The sequence below is a fragment of the Ptychodera flava genome, chromosome 21 (assembly GCF_041260155.1).
Source record: "Ptychodera flava strain L36383 chromosome 21, AS_Pfla_20210202, whole genome shotgun sequence".
Lineage (NCBI taxonomy): Eukaryota > Metazoa > Hemichordata > Enteropneusta > Ptychoderidae > Ptychodera > Ptychodera flava.
Window position 1 is genome coordinate 36,789,210 of NC_091948.1, and position 24,131 is coordinate 36,813,340.

Here is a 24,131-nt window from a genome sequence, read left to right on the forward strand (position 1 = left end):
AGGGATTCAGTACCCAAAACACGATAAAAAAAATCGAAATGTTGTTATCTGAGTGAAGATGCCGTAAATGATCTGATAGTTATAACCATGGAAGGCCCAAAACTTTACGCATTTGACTTTAGACACGGTCCCTCTTAGAGCAGCGACGATAGAGTTTAGGCAGCAAAGAGATCATCTGAAGTTGTAATCTAAATGTAATTAGTCAGAAATGAATACCGTTATCAGAGAATAGAACAGAAGAGTATTAAAGATTGTAAAACTCGTCCAAAAAGAGAACATTGTCACTGCTGATGTTTATTGAACACGTTATTCATTGACTTTTCAACTAGTTTTCGATACGCATTTTGATACATTTTACGCGAATAATAAAAACCTTTGCGTACAGCCTTACGCAGGTTTGAAAATCCTAACGGAAGCTCTGTAAATACCATTTATTATCCCTCGTAGAATTAATAGGAAATGAACACAGCAAAAATAATTTACTAAATTACTGATCGATTTTATGGAAGACAATTCATGCGAGACAGTTTGCTGCTTGGAGACTGCTTCAAAGCACAGGTTACTTGTGAAAAGTGAAATTTTCTAGGGTCCCGACATCGTCAAAAGTTCACCCCTATGCTGTTCAATGCTGTATATCACTAATAAAATACTCCAACAAGTCGGACTTTACTCATGTGAAAATCACTGTCAAAGTGGCCGGGATTACATGCGATCAGACATGTCTACATCGCGACCAGCCGCTCGTTAAAACGTGCCTGGGAAGTTGACTTGCATGTTTCCTAAAGGCTAAAGTAGTATTTAATTTCTTTGCACACATAGGGAACCGGCTAGGGATATTCATCGTCATAATCCACATGCCTCTTTACGGCAATAGCTTAGCGCTACCCGTTTTTGCGTAGTTCAGTGGAGCGGAGATTATGCTGTGGCTAGGGAGAATGGGGACATTGCGATTTGACGAAGTAGCTATAGGCCCAGTTGATCTGGCATGTTTATGGAAACATCGTGTGGGCACTTAGAAATCTAAGTGGGACATTCATGTTCCCTAATGCCACGCTGCTTATTACAGTGAACAAGGAATATAAACGGACACCAATTAAAAGACAAGATTATACAGTCATGGTCTTTTCAAAATTGTGCCAGAGCGGTCCGGTCGCCGAGTACACATCGCTATGTACCATTAGGGAAAGACTGCATTAACTTCGGGAGGGGACGTTCACTTTATCTCATAATAATAATTAGAGAATGAAAAGATATGGACAAGGTCTGGTCTTTCCAAGGTTTAGTTTAGAACTGATCAAAATCCTATGATTAATTTGCGGTTGAATTTCTTTGTGACTGGGCAACGATATTTTTCATACTCCTGCTTTTTACCACTTCGTGAAAATGGTATCACCCATCCATACGTACGTGTATCGATACAAAAAGAACGCATAAAAAAAACGACGGTCGCAGTCATGGGTTCAAGGACGTTCACAAGGAGACATCCTCTTCAAGTCTGTCACGGATATTTTACTAGCTTTGAAAACTTACCAAATCTGTTGACCGGAAAGTGCCTGGTATGTGCCCGGTTTGTGCCTGGTATGTGAATGAAATTGAATTTGACCGTTTAGGAATGCCTGGTTTATGCCTGGATTGCAAATGAAACAGAATTTTACTCTCAAGTTAAGTGACTTGTTTGTGCCTGGTGTTTGAATGAAATTGAATTTGACCGTTTGGGAATGCCCGGTTTATGACTGGATTGCAAATGAAACAGAATTTCAGTATTTTTTATGACCGGTTTGTGCCTGGTTTGTGAATGAATCGAATTCAACCATTTCGGAATGCCTGGGAATGGCCGGTGCAAATGAAATGGAATTTTACTCTTAATAGATGACTGCTTAAATTTGCACCTGGTCTTCAAATAAAATAAAATTTGAATATTTTCCCTTACTGAAGATTATTTCCACTGCAAATTTACAGCAAGTTTGCAGCAAATATGCAGCAAGCATAGCTTGCAGGAAGGAGTTTCAGAAATTTACAGCTAGCTATGACCCTCCCGCAAACCCTTAGATCAGTTTGCAGCAAATTTGTTGTAAATGGCTAAGTTGCTTCAAATTTGCTGCAAACAAGATTATTGCTGCAAATATGCAGCAACACATGCTGGACATATTGCCAACTATTGCATTCCCATGGAGTAAAGTGAACCATTGCAGTTCGTGACAGTTAATATTCAAGAAAACAAAACTGACGTTTCATTTATATTTTATATTTATGTATTTTTATAACAGACAATCCACTTTTTAAATTATAATAATTGGTAGATAATTAACAGCTTTTAAAGCACAGTTCAGCTGGTGAAAGTGACAATCTGGTTGGGTAAATCATGGTTAGATCGACAACTGAACTTTTAGGAAAACAAATTTTTAAATCAGGGACTTGTCTGTCTTGCAAGTTAAACCCTGTATTTTCTGTGAATGATACCAAAATGCAAGCAGTTTCGAACGAAATGTGTGTCTGATCATGCTGATGGTCTGTAAGGACGCATTGTAATGTAGACTTTTGCAACTGCAAATCTGTACCATAAAACCAGATATGAACTGAAAATGCTCACATGTTTTATTATATATTGCAGTTATGTGGAAATTTGAACCTTTGCCACATGTTTGCAACTTCATTGAACAACAATCACCGCCAATTAATTCTAAAAGGTCATGAAGTATACAAATTTGTAATTGGCTGAAATAAAACTATTAAAGTTCTTTGACTGCTGTCATTGTATCACCACTTAATATAGCAAGTGTAATTACCTTAGGCCAAGTCCTTCAAGCCTTATATGCCGAGCTGTGAAAGCTCATTAGATTTGCAAATTATAAATTAGCTGACATGAAAATTTGAAATGACTTTCGATATTGTTTTAACCTGGTATAATCATCAATGTACGTAGCATGTTTTGCCAACTTTGATAAAGTAAATCCCAGTATATATCCCTGATAAGCAAAGTTCATTAAATATGTAAATTAGGAATAAGCTTAAGTAAAAATGCTTAATGATTGTCAATAATGTTGTATCATGGTATCTGTAATATGTGTAGCAAATTTTGTCAACTTTAGTCAAGTCAATTCAGATATATATCTCTAATTAGGAAAGATCATTAAATATGCAAATTAGGAATTGGCTGAAGAGAAAATGCTTATTGACTTTCAATAATATTGTATTATAGTGTCTTTAATTTACATAGCACGTTTCATCAATTTTGATCAAGTCAATTCAGATAAATGTCCCTAATTGTGAAAATTCATTTAATATTCAAATTAGGTTTTGGCTGAAGAAAAAAAATGTCTTTTGACTTTCAAAAATTTTATATCACAGTATCTTTGATGTATACAGCAAGATTCAACTACTGCAAACAAGTTAATTCAGATATATATCCCTAATTGGGAAATTTCATTAAATATGCAAATTCGGAATTGGCTGAAGTAAAAATGCTTAATGACTTTCAAAAATTTTGTATCATAGTAGGTTCAAAACATGTAGCAAGTTTCATCAACTTTGGTCCAGTCAATTCAAATATATATCTTTAATTAGCAAAGTTCATGAAATATGCAAATTAGGAATTGGCTGAAGTTAAAACGCTTAATGACTTTCAATGATACCAAGTTTGGTCAATTTTGATCGAGTCAAATTAGACATATCCCTAATTAGGAAAGTTCATTAAATATGCAAATTAGCAACTATCTTTCATGTCACCCCTTAATGGTTCCCACTGCTGATATATCTTGGTGTGATCAACATTTGTAGCAAATGTCATCAAAAAGTGTGCAGTCGTTTTTAATGTATATCCGTTTTTTCTAAAATAATGAATTATGCAAATGAGCAAAAAGTATGCAAACCACACCAACCAAAAACTAATCAGTTCTTGCAATTTGCTAACTGAATATATGTACCAGATTTGATTCTGATCTAATGAGCTGTTTTTGAGATATCGGACCAACAGACAGACAGACAGACAGACATCGCTGCGACATATGCTCATGTATGTAAGCACGTGGTCATGAGCAAATAACGAGAGATGAGAACTTTTCAATGTAGAAACAGTCAAGTAAATGTCAATGTTGGTATAAGCATACCTCCATGGTATAAGCATAGACCCTCGAGAAAAATGAGGGTCTGTGGTATAAGCATGGATGTAAAAAATATTTTTTACATCCATGGTATAAGCAAGGACCCGCTACTACCTCAGAGCAGGGCTGTCTTTCAAGCAGAATATGTTACGTACGTACAGTGTCCAGCACTATGTACAGTCTTGTGCCCCGTCATCGTGAACAAAATCTCGCCTTCTGATGACATGGATTGATGTGAAGGCTTTTGTCCATGTTTTCAGCAATAGAGTTATATTGCCGAGCACAAATTTGAGGTTTAATTACACTCCATCCCGAGCCGCTTTACGAAAATCCAATATGCTACTTCACTAACTTCCAACCCGTCCTGTTAGGGACTGGTCAGTTTCTTCAGCCTAGGGGGGGGGGGGGCGGTGGATTATTTTTTGCCAACGTCAAAAAGTGGCTGACCCCCCCTATTCCAACTTTCGGAAACAGGGTGACCCCCCTATTCCAACTTTTGAAAACAGAGTGACCCCCCCCCCTGCGCGTGACAAAGGTAAAACAAAAGGTGGAATATAAATTGAATAATTCAGTTTTGGGGGGTATAATTTAAACATTCATATATATGTATATATATATCTATATATAATTTTGGGGGTATAATTTAAACATTCAGTTTTTCTGTGTTTTCATGAAATTGTTGTCATGTCAGTTGTAAGATAGGAACTTAAAAATATTGATTCTAACGTTTGAATACAGTATTTTGAATGAGCTGTGAATGTACTCCACTCTTTTTATGCATAACCAGATGTCCAGAACTGTTGTGAGAACATAGCGCCAAAGTCGCCAAAGTCGCCGTAGCACGGGTGACGGTATTCAGGAGTATTAATTTGGTGGGAGTTTAGCACAAAGGCATGGAAAAGTTGCAATGCAAGCACATTAAAGGGACAAAGTCGCTCATTTTTGACATTATTTTGGTGATTTTAATTTCATTTGGAATATTATTGATGTTGTTGTGCTAACTGAAGTATGCTTAATCACTAGTTGTTATGGTGCAACTCACTCAAAGCAGAACATTACAAATATTTTACCAGAAACTTTATTTTCGGTGCAGTAAACCTTGGTACATGACAAACTTTGGTCATTTTGATGCTCCCCTGAGTAATATGTAACAGATAAATTAGAATTTTGATACAATTATTATATGTAGCCCGCGTGAATGAAAAGGTGAGGAGTTTTGTTCATTTGGTAACTAAACTTCTGTATCAAATTTGACTGAAATCTATATAGCCGTTCTGTATATATTGTTATACTGGACAAACTGCCAGAGAAATGGCGTCTGTTACATCAGATATTGGAACTATTATTTGCTTAAAATTAAAAGTGAATTCACACAGCATGGCGAATTGAAAATCATTTATAAATACCTTTTTATATGTGACTTCATAAATATGCACACGTCATGCAGTAAAATCTAAACAATTGCTGCTATTTTGAAAGTCTATGAATATGCCATAGAGACCAGGTGTGAAACTCGTTTTGGTCCTTGTTTTCATGGACTACCATCGTAGGGGGCGCTATGCTCAATTTTAAGCTTGGGGGTCAGGCCTTCTTGGCTGCTGATGTGCAGCACTGAATAAGCTCTTTCTCTGATTGGTCCATTGTCACTATTCACAGCGACTTAGGGAGTCTATTTGTATTGTTTTCATTATATTGGTAAGATTCAGCTACCCAATTGGATAACAGCTTATTCAGTGCTGCACATTAGCCCCTTCTTGGTGGTGCCGTGTAGATTACCCATAATGCATTGCAATGTGCTGTCGTAGGTGGCATATACAATTTTAACCTTGATTACCCAAAATGCATTGCAATGCGCCATGATGTCCTATGCCTTTCATATTCACTCATAGTGGTCTCTAGTTTCCTTGCAAAAATATTTGGTAGCAGATATGTGCAGTTTGTATTTTTATTTGAGGGGAGATGGTTGACTTGTGAAATTAGAAAGACGAGGAAAGTCTGTGGTTGAATACAAGTTTTATTGTATTATATAAAGACAAAGGTTTGTATAATAAATGCTAAAATGACAAAACTGATCTGCCTAGCAACACGTAAAAGGGCAGTCTAGAACGTAAGCTTTTTAAATGTTTTGTCAAATTTCAAGCATTTTACACATCCATGATCCATATGTTTTCTAAAGCTGAACAGTAAATTGCTGAATGAGCATTCAAATCAAAACCTCCACAAATAAGGGGTAATTCGCATTAATATACTGAAAATTTCCTGTCTGTAGACCACGGGGGGGCCAGGGAGGTAAAAAAACAAACAAACAAATAAATAAATAAGCAAATAAATAATCAAAATATAACAAACATACAAACAAGCATACAAATACACAAATAAATAATAAACAGACAAGCAAACAATTAGATAAACAAACAAACAAACAAACAATATCATAGAACATTGAATTAATATCACCAACGAATAAACAGACAAATGTATACACGCATGCATGTGTATATATATATATATATATATATATATATATATATATATATATATATATATATATATATATATATATATATATATATAGTGTTTGAACATGCTTGAGAAGAAACTATGGTTGATACACAGATGAAAAACGATTAAAGTATTATCAGAAATTACAGCTACTGTCCCTTTAATATCATTTTATTTCCAATTTCAAAATGCTACGGATGCAGACACACAGTGCACAGTAACAGTAGCAGCAACATGTGTATTTCCATCCTTTGTCTGGATATTTTTTCCAACAGCAAAATCATCTGGTACTAGATCTTCTACCGGTTCTACAATTAAACAGATCAATCACAAATAACATTGGCACAAAAAATGAAGTGATTAAAAATATTAACATTAACAGTGCTAAAACAGCCACTCAAACCCTAGTTACTCTATGCAACAACAAAACAAAATCTTTGTGTATGAAAATTGATATTCTGCATGCGAAAGAAATTATTTGGTTTGACAAATATTTGTTCATCACAAGCTAGTGGCCTTCAGCTGGTGGGCTATGCCCAACTATCAGTAACGTCACTACGTTGTAGTGCGTAGGTATGTCCGATCCTACTACAAACTTCTTGACTGAATTCTAGCAGATGATGTGCCACTATATGCTACAAAACGTGCAAATCAATTGCTACTAAACGATCTCAAACGTGTAAATTTGGCGAGAATAATGAATGACATATCTCACAAATGTTTTGAAAATTCAGTGAACGTATCGATACTCACTCGCAAGTTACTGACTATAATTAACGTCACTATGTTGTAGTCCGTATAGGTATGTCCGATCCTTCTACAAACTTCTTGACTGAATTCTAGCAAATGATGTGCCACTATGTGCTACGAAACGTGCAAATCAATTACTACTAAACGATCTCAAACGTGTAAAGTTGGCGAGAATAATGAATGACATATCTCACAAATGTTTTGAAAATTCTGTGAATATATCGATACTCACTCGCAAGTTACTGTGTTGCTGACTGTCGTAAGTGAAATGTTCCAACTGTCCTCTGCCATGAAGTCAAAAAACGTCCCCTACCATGCCAGCTCTTCGTTTAGCAGTGGATTCGGGATCACTTTATTATCTGTCACGACACTTTGAACTTCATCTTGGTCATTTGAAGACCTCATGAGATACGCCTGATTGCCTCACAGGGGCAGCCCCTAGCCATGTCCATATGCTAATTTATAGAGGTACGTAGTCACAACGTACAATGAACGTAGGTGGCAACTGCACCGCCAATGGACACTAAACTCGAAACGCGGAAGTAAAATCGTTTAAATTTGCGCTGAGATCGCACATTTCGCCTTGAGTTACCATTGCAAAAAGTAATACCGATCGAAATGACTGACACTAAACCAGCTAAAGTTGTGCAAAACATGAAATTTCACTGCAAGAGCAATCAGAGACACTGCGCAACTAGCGCACAAATAAGCCTTAGCGGTGCCAATCCCGCCTTGGCCTTCATCAGAAACAATAATGTGCATCATCATGTATACGTCTGCGCTGTCGATCGCGGCTAGACACGTTTTTCGCTCTTCTCTGACAACCTTATAACCAATATTACATTTAACGAAAATTAACAAGAACAGCACGATTTGGTAAATTCATGTTTGTTTACACTGAATTAAATATATTCAATTCTCAACCGTGTACTATATGAAGCTATGCATGGAGACTGTTCACAGTCACCCCCCCCCCCAATCAAACACTAAATCATGTGATCTGAAAACCCTAGAAAAATACGGAAAATAATCATTCTAAAATCAATAACTCTCGATGGAATCCTCCAATCAACTTCATTTGAACAAATCACCATCTTCGTGTACCAAGTTAGACCGTCACAAACTTTCGATGCCAAATGTTAAGCGGTTTGTCCGTTTAAACGGTTTACGGACACCAAATGTCTACATCCATCCATCCACAAAGACAGACACACAGACAGACAGACAGCCTACTCTACGGAATTCGACACCACAACTATAGCCCTGCTGACTACGTCACCCGTGCTAAAAATGCGATTATGAAATATTAGTGCATGTTGCTTTCTAATACTGAATTCTAATAGAGAAAACAGAAAAGTATTAGGAGCTTGTCATGCTTTTCATATGAACTGCAGATTTCATAATGATTAGTACACTTTGCAAAACAGACTTTCAATTTACAGACATCAAGATATATCTGACATATATCTCTGATATATTAATTTACTATTGTTTGATATTTTAAAGATATGCGCCGAAAAATTTTAAACATACAGGTACCTCAGATACATATCTGTCTGATATATATTGAAGTTTTGTACTAGGACGGGGCTCTGAAAAATATGTCTTATTATTATTAAAGTTACGCGCCCGCGCCGAAAAATACAACTGAATGATGAAATTTGTGGCTGGCACAATGTATTTTTTGCAGGTATGAGCCATGTCGAAATTCAAAAACACACTGACCCCCCCTATTGGGCATTTCAAAAACATGGTGAACCCCCCCCCCCCCCCAATGAATCCACCGGCCCCCAGGCCGAAGAAACTGACCAGTCCCTTAGCCCACTATGAGCAGCGAGCGTGACCAGCCGACATGTTTACACTCTGAGGTCACACGGTTCATCAAGATCAGGTCGCGCATTAATTGATATTGATTCTTCGTGCTAAAAGAAATTTTACCCTCTTTTGAGTCTTTCTATGGTAAAAATATCCATTTTCATTAAACTTATAAATTAACTTCTATATCAAGTATGAAACATAACGGATTGGCGCAGATGTAGAGTCAACTCCAGCGTTTCAAAACAGGACTACATTATCAATCGTGTAATAATTTATAGATCGCACTTCCGTGAACGTCATGAGGCTTGATCGGCGCGAAGTTAGATTTCAGTACCGTCGGCTGTGTACTTGTGATCAGGGAGTTATCTAGTGGACAATTTCATGATCTTTCTATGGAATCGCCAGTCAATTGATGTCATAGAGTTGCAAAAACGTGTATACAGTACCAGAGACAGACGAAGTTCTAAATTTGTGAACGCAAACAGCAGTAAAGATGCCGACTATATTTTCTATGTACACACAACCCGGAGAGACCTGCAACCGGGAATCGTCTGCGAGCAGTTCACAAATGTAAGTCAATGTACTGTCTGTCTGTATGTCGCTATTATGTTCTGTAATCCTTGTATTGCTATGTTTAGGGGCGACGTCAAAAGATCAATGTTTGAAAAAAAACTTAATTGCGTAAGTTTGGGGGTGGGGGGGGGTTTGGCCAAATTAATTTCTGTGCAGTTAAAAACAATTTAACGTCTTTTTGGCAAATTTTACGATTTCAAGGCTGTTTTTTGTACGCTAAAACCGATCCAGTCACCCGTATTTTTGTTACTTTATAGTGGTTTTCAATTTTTATTTCATTCAATGGTACATTGGTATGTTGTTTGAAAGAATTAGTACAGGGTATGAGTCCGCAATGTTTTTCAATTTTAGGTCAGTTAAGTTAGAAGGGGGGGTCTGAGGCCAATCTTAAGCAATTAAGTTAGATTTATTATATTGAACTTTTGATGTTGCCCCTTACCTACAGATAAATTTTCGTTAAGTACTGATTCATGCTGATTCTGATTCACTTTCGTTTCACAACTGATACTTACAGTGATAGCTGTGGAAATGCAGCTATCTGTTGGCGGGTAGCATCTATCTATCTATCTATCTATCTAACAAATTTATAAAGCGCCAAATATCCAAAGGTAAATACCAATGCTCAGTGGCGCTAAGAGTTCATAAAAAGGCTCTCTGAAACATGTAACTTTTTAAGCGTCTTTTGAAAATGTTAATGTTAGCGGAGGTTTTAATGTCAATGGGTAGAGAATTCCAAAGAACTGGAGCTGCTGAAGAAAAGGAGCGGCGACCGTAAGAAGTCATCTTCCATCTAGGTGTGTGCAGAAGAAATTGATCAGATGAACGGAGAATGCGTGATGAAGAATGAGGCGTGATTAAATTCTTGATGTATAGTGGGGAGAGTCCATTTATAGGTTATAGTCCACTTTATAGGTTAGGAGCAAAAGCTTGAAGACAATGCGATAGGATACCGGAAGCCAGTGAAGTTGCCTAAGGACAGGGGTAATATGTTCAGATTCCTGGTCAGTGTAACAATTCTGGCTGCTGTGTTTTGGGCATGTTGTAAGCGTTGAAGCTGAGCGTCAGGCAAACCATATAGTAAGAATGAATTGCAGTAATCCAGCTTTGCAGATATAATGGCCTGGATGAGGGTAGCACAGGAATCTTTAGACAAGTATTTCCTTATGCGTCCAATTTGCGGAGGTGGAAGTGGATAGCACGGCAGGTGGCACTGACATGTTGTTGAAATGTATAGTTATCATCAAATTCAACACCAATGTTCCTTGCAGAGGTTGTAGTTTTAATAACACTTGAACAGATGTTGATGTTGGTGAGTAGAGACGGTGACCGATCAAATTTGGAACGTATTAAGATGACTTCTGTCTTAGAGTCATTTAACTTGAGTTTGTTTTGTGTCATCCAACTCATTATATCTTTAACCGCATCTTCGACAGAGGAAACAGCAGTGGTGATAGCAGATTTCTTAAAGGACAGGTACAGTTGGTTATCATCGGCGAATAGATGAAACTGAATTTTATGATGGCGGATAAGCTGACCAAGAGGTGAAATATACAGCGTAAATAATAGTGGTCCCAGGACAGATCCTTGGGGTACTCCAAATCGTAGCAATTGAGCAGGGGAGTATTTTCCATTTATTGAAACTAACTGGGATCTGTCTGTGAGGTATGAATGGAGCCACTGCAGAGCAGTCGATGTAATCCCAAGATTTGATAAACGCTGTAATAACATGTGGTGATCGATGGTGTCAAACGCTGCCGATAGGTCCAATAAAACAAGAAGAACAATGTGACTGGAGTCAAGTGCTGTCAGAATATCATTGTGAACAAGGAGAAGTGCTGTTTCAGTACTGTGGTGTTGCTTGTAAGCAGATTGCAGTGGCTCTAATAGATTGTTTTTCTTTATTAAGAAGTCTTTCAGTTGAGCAGCATGTGTTGCTATGCGGGTAATCAACAGATCAAAACGTCAACCCTGCGCACGGGGGTGGGGGGGGAGTGGGGGGGGTGTTGACCTTTTGATGACCCGCATGGCGACACACGCTGCCCCGCCAAGAGAAAGCTGCGTTTCCACAGCTATTACTAGGGATTTTACATGAAATTGATAGATAGCTACAATAATGATAAATTATATATCAAAAGAAAGTTCTCTTCAAGACCAATTGATTGCATTTTGTTTGATGAAAATTGGTTCAGTATGTGCAGAGATATGTTCTGTTGAATTTGAAAAAATCAGCTTCCTATTTAGAAATTATGCCATGGTAGACACCTGTAGTTTTTAATTACAACCAGGTGACCCCATATTGAACATTGTTTGAGGAAACTAGAATTGCAATTTCTAGTGCTTTTTGCAATAACTCAAGCATTTCTTATTGAAAATCGATGAAATTTTTTGTGGATATTGCTGATGAAATAATGTTCAATGGTTTTTAATTTTTATAAATGAAAATTATTATTTAGAATGCTGTTTACAAGGTAAACAATAAACATTACCTTAAACAATCAAATGATACCTGTGACATTGATCACTACATCAACAGAAATATGATAATCATATTCCATCATATATTACTTTGCATATATGAAAAAAGTTATTTAGATTTATGTTTACAAGGTAAACAAATAAACAACAATACCTGTAAACAATCAAATGATACCTGTGACATTTTAGAACTTAATTTAAATTTAACAAAATATTTTTTTATGTTTTTTTTTAATTTGAACTTCGGAATTTTTTTTGAATTTTTTTTTGTGTGATTACAACTTTTATTAAATGATTATGAAATATGTCTGATTAATGTAGATATTAAGTTTAACAATTACAGAGAACTTTTCCAAAAAGTCAAAAAAACTTCGTTCTCAACCCTTTTTCTATGCCGTAAAACAGCAACATGCATTTATAGAATGAACAACTGCATTAAATGGATGCAAAATTACGCTGCCCCAGAAATACCATAGACCCTCGAAGTCAGCGGTCCGAAATACAAACCAGTATAAAAACCAACTTTTCCAAAGTCCGGAACACCATCAATGAGGAAAGAACAAATTAATAATCTACATCCTTTTTCTTCAGAGAGAACCAAAATAGTCCCCTTCTCGGGAACTAAAGATCGAAACTAAAATTTCAGTATAGTATTGGCAAAGTGCGGTGCACGTGAGCAGTTCAGTATGGTATCAGCAAAGTGCGGTGCACGTGCGTATGCCTACACTGCAGTGCTGGCTTGACAACTTCTCAGTGTCTATCGAAAAATATCACCCGGAAATCAAACTACTTCGAACAAGATAACGTTTGAAAGGGTAAAGTATATAAATATATCTCTAGATCCTTGCGTTTAATAAGAAATCAGACAAATCTAGCTGCAAAATTGTGAATGTCGGAACTCAGCTTAGACCTCCTAACACAGAACATGCGGCAAAGCGCTGATTACTTGTATGTGATTCCTGGGAGTGCCCGGATGTAAAGTTGGGGTGAAACCATACTCGCTAAAAAGGGCCTTAAGCATCATTTTTCGCATCGTCAGACTTGTAATTATTGCAGAATTACAATTAATTTTTATCATAAAATTAATTTTTGGGCTGAACGTTTAAGGAAATCAAGATTTTCTTTCAAAAAAACACAAACAAAACACAAAGTTTGATCATTGATTGAGTTTTTCTCAGCCTATTTTAACGTTTGCCCCCTCAAAATGAAGCCCATGATCTCGTCTTTTGTACCACCCCTAAAAAATAGTGATGCGATCGGAATAAGTCATGCGGAGAGCCTATCAAAGAGGTATATATTCGATGACTTTGTAGTCGTGCTGCTTTGCCATTTATCGTAGTACAAAAGTGAAAATTTCACAAAATGAAGTTAAAATAATAATCTTCAACACTACAGTTTCATTTTCTCTGATTATTTGGTCTATTTAAGAATTAACACGAAAGTTCGGACTAGACCTGCATCGAACGCGTACGTTCAACATGAATGTCATGCACATGTGACCTAAAATCCCTACTATTACAGTAAGTGCTGAGATTTTTGCAGATTGTCACTATTGTGTATGTAAACAACATACGGCGAGCTGTCCGCTGTTGGACATTTTGATCATTATTAATTTAATAACAATCATAAATATTTATGCATTTTTCTACTTCAATTTTTCAACTTTTTTGTCTCATATTCAAATAATAATTGTTTATTTCATCAAATTGCAATGTTTACAATGTTTGGTCAAACGGTAAAGACTTACACTCTTCCCTGAACGATTTGTATTTTTCAGAATGCATTGCTGGTGCTCTCAAGGGACAAGGAATTCAGAGAACAAAGCCAAATTGCAGCCTTTGACAGTAATGTAAATGTTACATTAAACTTCTCAAGCCAAAAGAAAATCTCTTGAAGACACTTATGTGGCAAGAAATGAACATGGCATATAAAATAAATCATACCACAATTTAAATTTAACCTTTTTTCCTCTGTTGTCTTCTTTATATGAAACATTAACTTTAGTTGCGCTGACCATTGTTTCTTGTGAAGCTGATATTTCAGAGCTTAGTTGGATAAAACACATCTTGTGCTGTCCACAATCGGCCTTAAGATTTGTAAGGTTTCATTCTAAGGTGGTTGGAAAGGCTAGAGCGTCAGTTATAAATTTCAACAAAACTATTAAAATATAAAAGTAGTCAACATTCTCTGTGGAATAAAAAAAACTAGACATTTGGGCACAAAGGCATTGCAGAGTTATAGCCTGTTAAAACTTCTGAAAAACTGACCAAATAAGAAGAAGTTGGGGAGTCCTTAGTGTATTAACTATGGTAGAGGTCCCCTAGCTGTTAATAAAATGTTTGAAAAGGGAAAGTCATTATTTGCTGTTTTTCAGGAAAGTTTGACAAGGCGGTGCTGGCATTCAGAGTGAGTGACTGCTATTGTAAATGCATTTTTAGATTCTTTGAGTGTCAAAGAGGTGTCAAAAGTGAGATTAACCAAAAAAAAATGCTCTATGACTTCAAAAGAGGGGTGCAAATATGGCTTGTTTTCAACATTTTTGACAGAATAACAGTTTTCCTACATAATTGTATACCAATTTAATCCAACTTTGAAATGAGATATGGACATGGAATTTTTACAGCCTATTAACAAGGTTACAAATAAGATTTGTACGACACAATTTCCTGTATTTGAAGTTCTTTTTGAAAAATCACATTTTGAAATTTGAAAGAATTTTTAATAATTTTTGATATATAAACCCATGTAAAATCACAAAAACAAATTTTATTTACAAATCCTGCCGTACAAATCTTACAATAAATAGTGTCAACATATTTGTAACTAATTTGGTAATATTAATACATCCAATTATTATTAAATTCAAATATGTAAAAAAAATATGAAAAATTAAATTTTAATATTTACTGGTGTCATATTTCAAAATCATGGCTGCAAATATACAATTTTTATATTCTTGGAGAAATATTAACTAAGGGAGTTATCCTGAAAATTTGAACTAAATATCTTGATTCTAACACTTGAAACTTGACATTAACTCTGAGAAAAAGAATTGGTGCAAAAATAGCCTTTCCAACCACCTTAACTGTGTCACTCACATTAGCTATGTCTACACAAGTTATTTTACAACATCTGTGTACATATCTTATCTGAACTTATTATATTGTTGCAGAAGATAAAAATGATGAAACTTGTACAATACAAGAAATTTTGCTGTCACTTAATTTTGTTGCGTCTTTTGTTTTCAGTATCTCTCGTCTATATAATAATGCATTTAGTTTTCTTTCTGTTGCTGAAATTAGTAAAAGTTTATTCCAGAGCTGACTACTGTGGAATCATGCCAACTTAATCTTATGAAGGAAATTTTGCATGTGTAGTTTCAGCAAAGGTGCAGTAACATGCAAAATAATTTGCCGGGCACTTTCCAGTCATAGGAAAAAAACGGGCATAAAACGGGCACCAGTTTTCTTTTCCATTACCAGGCACTTTCTGGTCACCCAAAAAAAAACGGGCATAAGCCGTGCGCCCGTTTTATGACCGTTTTTGGCCATAACCAGGCACGTTCCGGTCATAAAAACAGGCATAAAACGGGCGCCATTTTTGTTTTCCAATACCAGGCACTTTCCGGTCACCAACGCAAAACCAGGCATAAGCCATGCGCCTGTTTTCTGACCGTTTTTGGCCATAACCAGGCACTTTCTGGTCATAGGAAAAAAACGGGCATAAAACGGGCGCCAGTTTTGTTTTCCAATACCAGGCACTTTACGGTCTCCAATGCAAAACCGGGCATAAACCGTGCGCCCATTTTGTGACTGTTTTTGGCCATAACTGGGCACTTTCTGGTCACAGAAACAAAATGGATGACCATTTTATGACCGTTTTTTTGCCACAACCGGTCATCTTCCAGCCACCATTATGATCTTTATTTTTTTATACGGGCACTGAACGGGCGCCCGGTTTAGACCGTTTTTGGCCATAACCGGCCGCAAACCGGGCAATAATACCGGGCACAAACCGGGTCTATTCTGGGCACATACCGGGCACATACCAGGCACTTTCTGGTCAGCAGATTTGGTAAGGGCATGCAACTGCGCAACCTGTCAGATTGGGTATTTAGAAGCAAACATGGCTGCCACGCTGAGAAGTATACCTTGTGTCTACCGGTATTTCGTTGCCGCTACGCAAGACGCCGCAGTGTAAAATACAATTCTGGGCTTGAGCAAATTGAGACAGGTGTATGATCGTGCTGCCGTAAGGTGACTTTATCCGACCGGGGAAAGATGACGAGATACTACAGAAGTTTTAATATAACAATCGAGGTACACCTCTATTGTATTACGAAGCACTGTTGTGTGTCTCTCCATGAGTTCATGAAGGGACCGGTTGTCAATGTTAGTTCAAAGTAAAGAAATTCTCATGTGAGAAAGTCATGTCGATGTGATGTGCAGTGATGTTTTTAAAGACCTTTACTGAGCAAGCTCCAGAAATAAATCTAAGATAATCTGCACCCCGAAGTATGTACAATTGCGTCGTTGTGTGCATTGTTAAGTTGTACATGATTTTTGTGTATTCGTTTTGGGAATCATCAAAGTCGGGAATGGAATATGCATTGTCATGAATGTCCGAGGCAGCTCATGAATGTGCACTTATAAAAGTACATGAACATTTGTTCTCCCAATCACATGAAGGCGCGACTTTCACAATTTTTAAATATGGGATATTTACAATCTAGTATCAAAATTTGACATATCGACGTTTTCGGGACTGCGGTGAGATTTCACCACCTCACAGTTCTGGCCAAACCCGACTTCCAAGGACTGACTCTAGCTTCAATATTAGACAATACAAGATTCTGTCAAATGGCAAGTAAATTTATATCCGATATATATCGGAGATTTCCCCACCTCACAGTTCTGGCCAAACCCGACTTCCTTGGACTGACTCTAGCTTCGATATTAGACGATACAAGATTCTGTCAAATCGCAAGTAAATGTATATCCGATATATATCGGAGATTTCACCAACTCACAGTTCTGGCCAAACCCGACTTCGAGACTGACTCTATCTTCGATAGTAGACAATACTAGATTCTGTCAAATTGGAAGTAAATATCCGATATATATCGGAGATTTCAGCCCTTTATAGATCTAGCTAAGCCAATCTAACTTCGATATTGTATAGTCTAGTATAGCCATAAATGTAGGATATCATATAAAAGTGCAATGTCACGGTGTCCTCCCCAATCAATCTAATAGACCTTATTCTTAAATGGCGGATGAGATCTCGTTTAGCCCGAGAAAGCGCGTGAGTTTTGCTTTGGGGGGCAACTTTACTTTCCAGAAGCCATGCGTGCGTACAGTGCATATGGAAGTCATGGGTGGACACGATTTCTGTAGCATATGGCTATTTTAAAAGAAGAGATTAGTCTTATATGTCATTTCACCGATTCATAAACTTTTTAATATTCTGAAAAACAACCCGCCCACAACCAACTCACCCAATTCCAACTCGCCCGATACCAACGTCCGATTCCATCTCGCCCGATGCCAACTCGCCCGATACTATTTTGCAATGTTTTGAGTACCTTTTATTTTTGACAACAAATATTGCTAACATGGAGAACCACAGGTGCCGGCTTGAAATATGTGCCAACACGGACAAGTTTTTATTTGCGAATTTCACGTTTTACAAATCTCTTGAAAGAATAAATTTCGTTTGATTTCTTTACGTATAGGGATAGTTACTGCAGTTACTGGCTCACGTCTTTAGGAACAGCAGGACAGTATTTCAAGTCTTTCACGTCTGGCCCGGCATGAAAATAGCTGGCCTCGGGCCATCGGGTTAGCGTACATGGAATCTACAACAACACCCCATCTCAAACAACGGGCGTAACAGCATGTACAATACTGCACATTACCAGTAGAATTACGACAGTCTTCGCTGCACCTCTTATTCTTATGCTTCTGTTACGTTTGCCGACAGTGACAAGGATAAGTTATCTCTCTCCAAGTGTAAGAGCACTATGTCATTGTCACATACTGTAAAGTGACAATGACATGATACATGTCAAGCAACTGACAAGGCAACCTTTTAAGAATACATTCTTCTACAAAATTCAGAGTATGTTGCATCACCACTGAAAGCGTTGTTGACCGCCAACATGAGATTACATATCCATCAAAATTGCCTTGGTTAAAATTGAACAGCAAAGTGGCGTAAAGCCTGCCTATGGTTGATTCCGCCTAAGGTAAATTTCGTCAACGTTCACATTACAATGAAATGCTTCTGTCATGATCTCAAACAAGGGAAAAGGAAGAAGATTTAAACCTCTTTTGGTGAGTCATTTTTAGCGGATTCATTTTAGAAGAAATATTTATCACTGCAGTTATTTTCGAAATTACTTTAATCACGGTCCCTCCACAATTTGTGGAGGGACCGTGATTTAATCGACTTGACCGTGATTTAATGCCACTTTTATGACAACGTTACGTGATAGGTCATGCAGAGTCCAAAGGTCATCGTACATGACGTGCATGGTGGCCATGCTTTTGCAATGACGATGCGATCTACACTTTCTCGATAATTTCGCGGGTTATTAGCCCCCAGGGACACCGTCCAGGGGACTTATAGGTTTGATCGTGTGCGTGCGTGCATGCGTGCATCCGTTCAGGCAGATATCTCAGAGATGCCTGGAGCGATTTCATTCAAACTTGGTACAAGGATTACTTCATACAGATGCACGTCGATTTGTTTTGTGATACGATCCAATATGGCTGCCAGGCGCCCATTTTATTACGATTTTTTCATGTACAGAGCCATTACTCAGGCATGTTTCAACAGATTTTATTCAAAGTTGGTACAAGGACATTGACCAATGTCAAAGCTATGCACATCAATTTGTTTTGTGATACGATCCAATATGGCTACCAGGCGGCCATTTTATTACGATTTTTTTCATGTACAGAGCCATTACTCAGGCATGTTTCAACAGATTTTATTCAAAGTTGGTACAAGGACATTGACCAATGTCACAGCTATGCACATCAATTTGTTTTGTGATACAATCCAACATAGCCGCTTTGTGGCCATTTTGTTACGATTTTTTCATGTACAGAGCCATAACTCAGGCATATCTCAACCGATTTTATTCAAACTTGGTACAAGGACATTGACCTATGTCATACACATGCACATTGATTTGTTTTGTGATACGATCCAATATGGCCACCGTGTGGCCATTTTATTACGTTTTTTCATGTCCAGAACCATAACTCAGACATGTATCAAGCGAATTTATTCAAAGTTGGTACAAGGACATTGACCAACGTCATACATATGCACGTCATTTTGTTTTGTGATACAATCCAATATGGCTGCCAGGCGGCCATTTTATTGTGATTTTTTCATGTACAGAGCCATTACTCAGGCATTTTTCAACAGATTCTATTCAAAGTTGGTACAAGGACATTGACCTATGTCATACATATGCAAGTCAATTTGTTTTGTGATACGATATTGCCGCCAGGCGGCCATTTTCTTACAATTTTTTCATGTACAGAGCCATCACTCAGGCATGTTTCAACAGATTTTATTCAAAGTTGGTACAAGGACATTGACCAATGTCATAGCTATGCACATCAATTTGTTTTGTGATACGATCCTGAACTACAACTCAGACATGTATGAAGCGAATTTATTCAAAAGTATTTTTATCACAGACCTAATGAAGAGGACTCTTTTCTCTCTGAGGACCTGTAATCAAAGTACCCATTAACAAGTGGGGACTGTGTCATCAACGATGACTTGTTTATCTTACTTTACACCAATGTTTTCAACCTAACACGGTCCCTCCACGTGGAGGGACCGTGGACCTATACCATATGACATGCATTGCATTACAACTTTTTTATTTTACTCGAATGAGAATGAAATCGTATGGTATTTAACAATACCGTAGCTGCTGCGTGCTACCTCTCTCCATATGGTGCAGAATAAATGTGACTGTGAGACGGTATTTACCACGATTCGGCCCCCTGACCATCATCAGCTCGACAATTATGCTACGAACGAGTAACAACTTACAACTGCATAGACATGGTTTTTTTTTTGTATAAACGAAGTCATCAACTAATCACTCTGTTTTATTGTGTAGCGTTTATCTAACGCATAAGGCAACTTCAGAATGATTATGAAGAAAGGAAAGACAAAAAATACAAGTTCTGGGTTTTCATAATTAATTTTATTCCCATGATAGCTGTCATTTCTTGGTTTTTTCATTCTATGCCTGTGTAAAAAGGACGAAAGTGGTTAAAACAATGATACAGTGATCGAATAATTATGTATTTAATAAAAGTTTGTTGCCAGACTCCGAACTCGCATTTGCGACTTCATTCAGAATTAAGTACAACGCAACTCTGAAATTGCCAAGCCATTCCCTCCATATTTGGAAGTTCCTTTTAAAAACTTTAAATGTTTATTCAGTATTCTGTATTTTCGATGGTCTTTATTTCGTTGGTATTGCAATCAATGACAAAGAAGATGTAAAATGTAGTTTGCAGACAACACATGCTCATCGAAATTGCAGGAAAGCTGGGTAAAGCCTGCCTATGGTTGATTTCCGCCAGAGCAGAGGTAAATTTCGATCGGATTCAAACATGAATTCCATTTTCAACTGTCGAGTTATTGTACTCAAATGGGAATTAAATCGTTACGTTTTTAACAATAGCTGATACGTGTAACCTCTCCGAACGGTGCGGGATAAATGTGAGACTGTATTAGTATCGATTCGGCCCCTTGACCATCATCTGCTCGATATCTATGCCATAAACGAGAAACAACTTACAACTGCAAAAACATGAGTTTTTCATAACAACGTACTCATCAACTAATCACTCTGTTTTATTGTGTACCGTTCATCTAACGCATGACACAACCTCAGAACATCATGAAAAAAGGAAAAGACGAAAAATTCAAGATATGGGTTTTCGTAATAAACTTTATTTCCTATGCGAGCTGTCGTTTGTTGGTGTATTTTAATCCTATGCCCGTGTCAAAAGGACGCAAGGGTTAAACTGTAATACAGTAAAGGGGCGATAATATATATATGCATGCAGTGTAATAAAACAGATTGTTGCCAAACTGAAAGCTCGCAGACACATGAATGAACAGTGTTTCTGTTCATTTTGTCAACAATACCACGACTGTACATGCTACTTCTGGTATTAGCAATTACTTCGTGGCATCGGGCCAGACCATTCGATAATAATTTTCTCATGGACATGCACAGTGAACAACGCATGGTCAACTCGATATCGATAATGCAATGAGTTTAGCTGGGCGGTTTTGGAGCAACAACATATAATCAATTGCTCTTTTCTCCAAATGTTTGCACTATAAAACATTGACTGGGCAAAAAGTTGCTACATTTTATGATAGTAGACAAAAGAAATTGGAGCGTCAAGAACATGACAAAACGCGACGTAATAGGAGTATTGTATGTACATAACGAAGGGCACTTTTGACCTTCTTTTCATTGTGAGATAATGAGCTGCAAAGGTCCTGTTTTCGACGCGCCTTGGACGCCTCTCGGATGCGTCTAAATGCCAGCAAAAAACATCAGAGTCTGAACGCAAGTTGTGCTGTATACTGTACATTTCAGTACACTTAAAAAGAGTACAAAGGAAAAAAATGCAAGAAATGCTTCGAGGTACCCAGCTTTCCCTAGATCGCTATGGTGAAAACTTGTGACCGTGATCGTAAGCTCAGAGGGCCGAGGGCCGGGCAAAAGCAAACCTTCACAAAAGGTCTGTGCGGCAAGCAACTTGGGGTCATTAACACTTCGTCACTTGCCACAATACCGCACATTCTTTTGTTGTACGTGTCGCAACTACTGCGGCAACTATTGTTCACTTTACCGCAGTTACCGCAAACGAGGACAAAGAAAATCAACAGCTAACAGAGGTGTTACCGCGAAGTTACCGCACCAACAGTTACCCCAACGGCGTGGCAAAAGCTACAAGTTATGTGATTCTGGTACTGTACGTACGCTTAGATGTCAGAAAAGTTTTTTTATTCAACTGAATCTGATCGCTTTTGTTATCACGTAAACATCCCGGGGGGGGGGGGGGGGGGGGGGGGGGGGGTTCGGGGAGACTGCAACATGAATATCTCCAATGCATAGAGTACAGTTGATCATCCAATACATTTATTCACTGTTTTGCAAAACATCTCGTCAAATATGTGATTTGGCGAACGGACCAAGTTTTTATACATTGGTCAGAAACTAACGACAATATAGGTTTGGTTATTACATCTGTCTGACAGCGTATTGAAGTTGAAAATACTTTCAACGATCGACAAAGAAGAGAAATCTAATCATAGACGAGGGAATCGAAACAGTCCACTGTCTATGGTTTAATAATAATAATAATAATAATACTTTATTGCATAACAACACACTTCGGGAAGTGCGGTAGAGCAAATCAAAATCAAACATTACACACATGTTCAGGTAAGACTGCTGCTGGGGATGAATCTGTAGTGTAAGAAATATACCTTAAAAGAGGCTTCTTGTCCTCAAAATTCATGATGTACAGGAATTCTCTCTGTCACTTAAATATTCAAAGTTCTCAAAATGTGATTTCATACTAGTGAAAAGAGTATTTTATTATGAACATATTTGTCACACTTAATAATATAATGAAACTCATCTTCTACAGAAGACTTACAAAAAGTACAAAATCTCTCATTTAACGGGATTCTTGGGACTGACCTTCTGCCAATCTCAATTTGTAAATTATGATCAGAAATACGAAACTTGGTAATCAATTTCCTGCAGTTAATATTTGTAATATCCATCAAGTATTCCTCAAAAGTAAATAAAGTTTTAAATTTTCTGTATGTTCTTAGTTTATTTTTGTCCACACTCTGAGTCCTTACATCATTATGTAAATCATTAATCCATGAGACACGATATCTTTCTTTCAGTTCTCTGTGAACTGTTTTAACAGTGAAATTAATGTTACAGATATTTGACCAGATAGATCTTCCACTATAATTATCCAGAATATACTGAATATACTCAAACCACTGGGAGTGGTGCTTAGCAGTTGTATATGCAGCACGTAGTAGAATATCATCTGATAAAACCAATCTATGCCAATATTTTATCATATGTAGTATAACAGTGAACTGAATGGGGTATCTACCCAATTCACCAACAATACCAGCTCGTGGAGCTTGTTTAGAAACACCAAGTAAATACCTGTAAAAGGAAATACTTACATCATTCATAAAATTCTTCTTATCATTGATTTCGTTTCCCCAAATTTCACATCCATAAGTCATAATGGGTACGATCAAACGATCAAAAAGGTCTAATGCAACTTTGACAGGGAAACCATTATTGTGAGACATTCCCTTGTATAGGCTAAATAAGGCTTTGTTGCTTTTAACTTGAGGTTGCGAAAATTGCCCTTAAATTTACCATTGGGAGTTATTACAAAGCCAAGGTAACAGTATTCATTCACAAACTCAAGTGGTATCACCATTATAAAGTAAGGTAATATTTTTGAGAACCCTGTTAGTTTTATTAAAAATAATCACCTTAGTTTTCTTAGTACTAATTGTAAGCTTCCATTTTGAACAAAAATGAAACAATTTATCAAGACAACTTTGTAATCTGCTTGCGATTCAGACATTAATAGCAAGTCATCTGCATACAAGAGACAACTAATAGAGAGTGTACCAAGTTTGATAGGGCAGTCATTAACAGAGTCAAAAATCCCAGGAAGATCATTCAAATAAATATTAAATAAAGTAGGACTTAAATTGCAGCCCTGCTTAACCCCAATATTGGACATGAAGTTGTCAGTAAAATTGTTATTAGTTTTCACACAATAACTGACATTCTCA

At 37.2% G+C, this 24,131-nt stretch overlaps 1 protein-coding gene across 7 annotated transcripts in view; it reads left to right on the forward strand.

Moving 5' to 3' along the window:
* LOC139122144 (high affinity cAMP-specific and IBMX-insensitive 3',5'-cyclic phosphodiesterase 8B-like) overlaps window positions 1–24,131 on the forward strand; it is a 455,871-nt gene that overhangs the window by 272,672 nt on the left and 159,068 nt on the right. For 6 of the 7 annotated variants that reach the window (XR_011549410.1, XM_070687564.1, XM_070687562.1 and 3 more), the window contains one exon: window positions 13,996–14,067. The exons of the other annotated variant lie outside the window; for it this stretch is intronic. Coding sequence is in view for 5 of the 6 variants with exons in the window: in XM_070687564.1 (XP_070543665.1) it covers window positions 13,996–14,067 (72 nt within the window). In the remaining variant the exon portion in view is untranslated. The remainder of the gene's footprint in view (window positions 1–13,995; window positions 14,068–24,131) is intronic. 7 annotated transcript variants of the gene reach the window in all.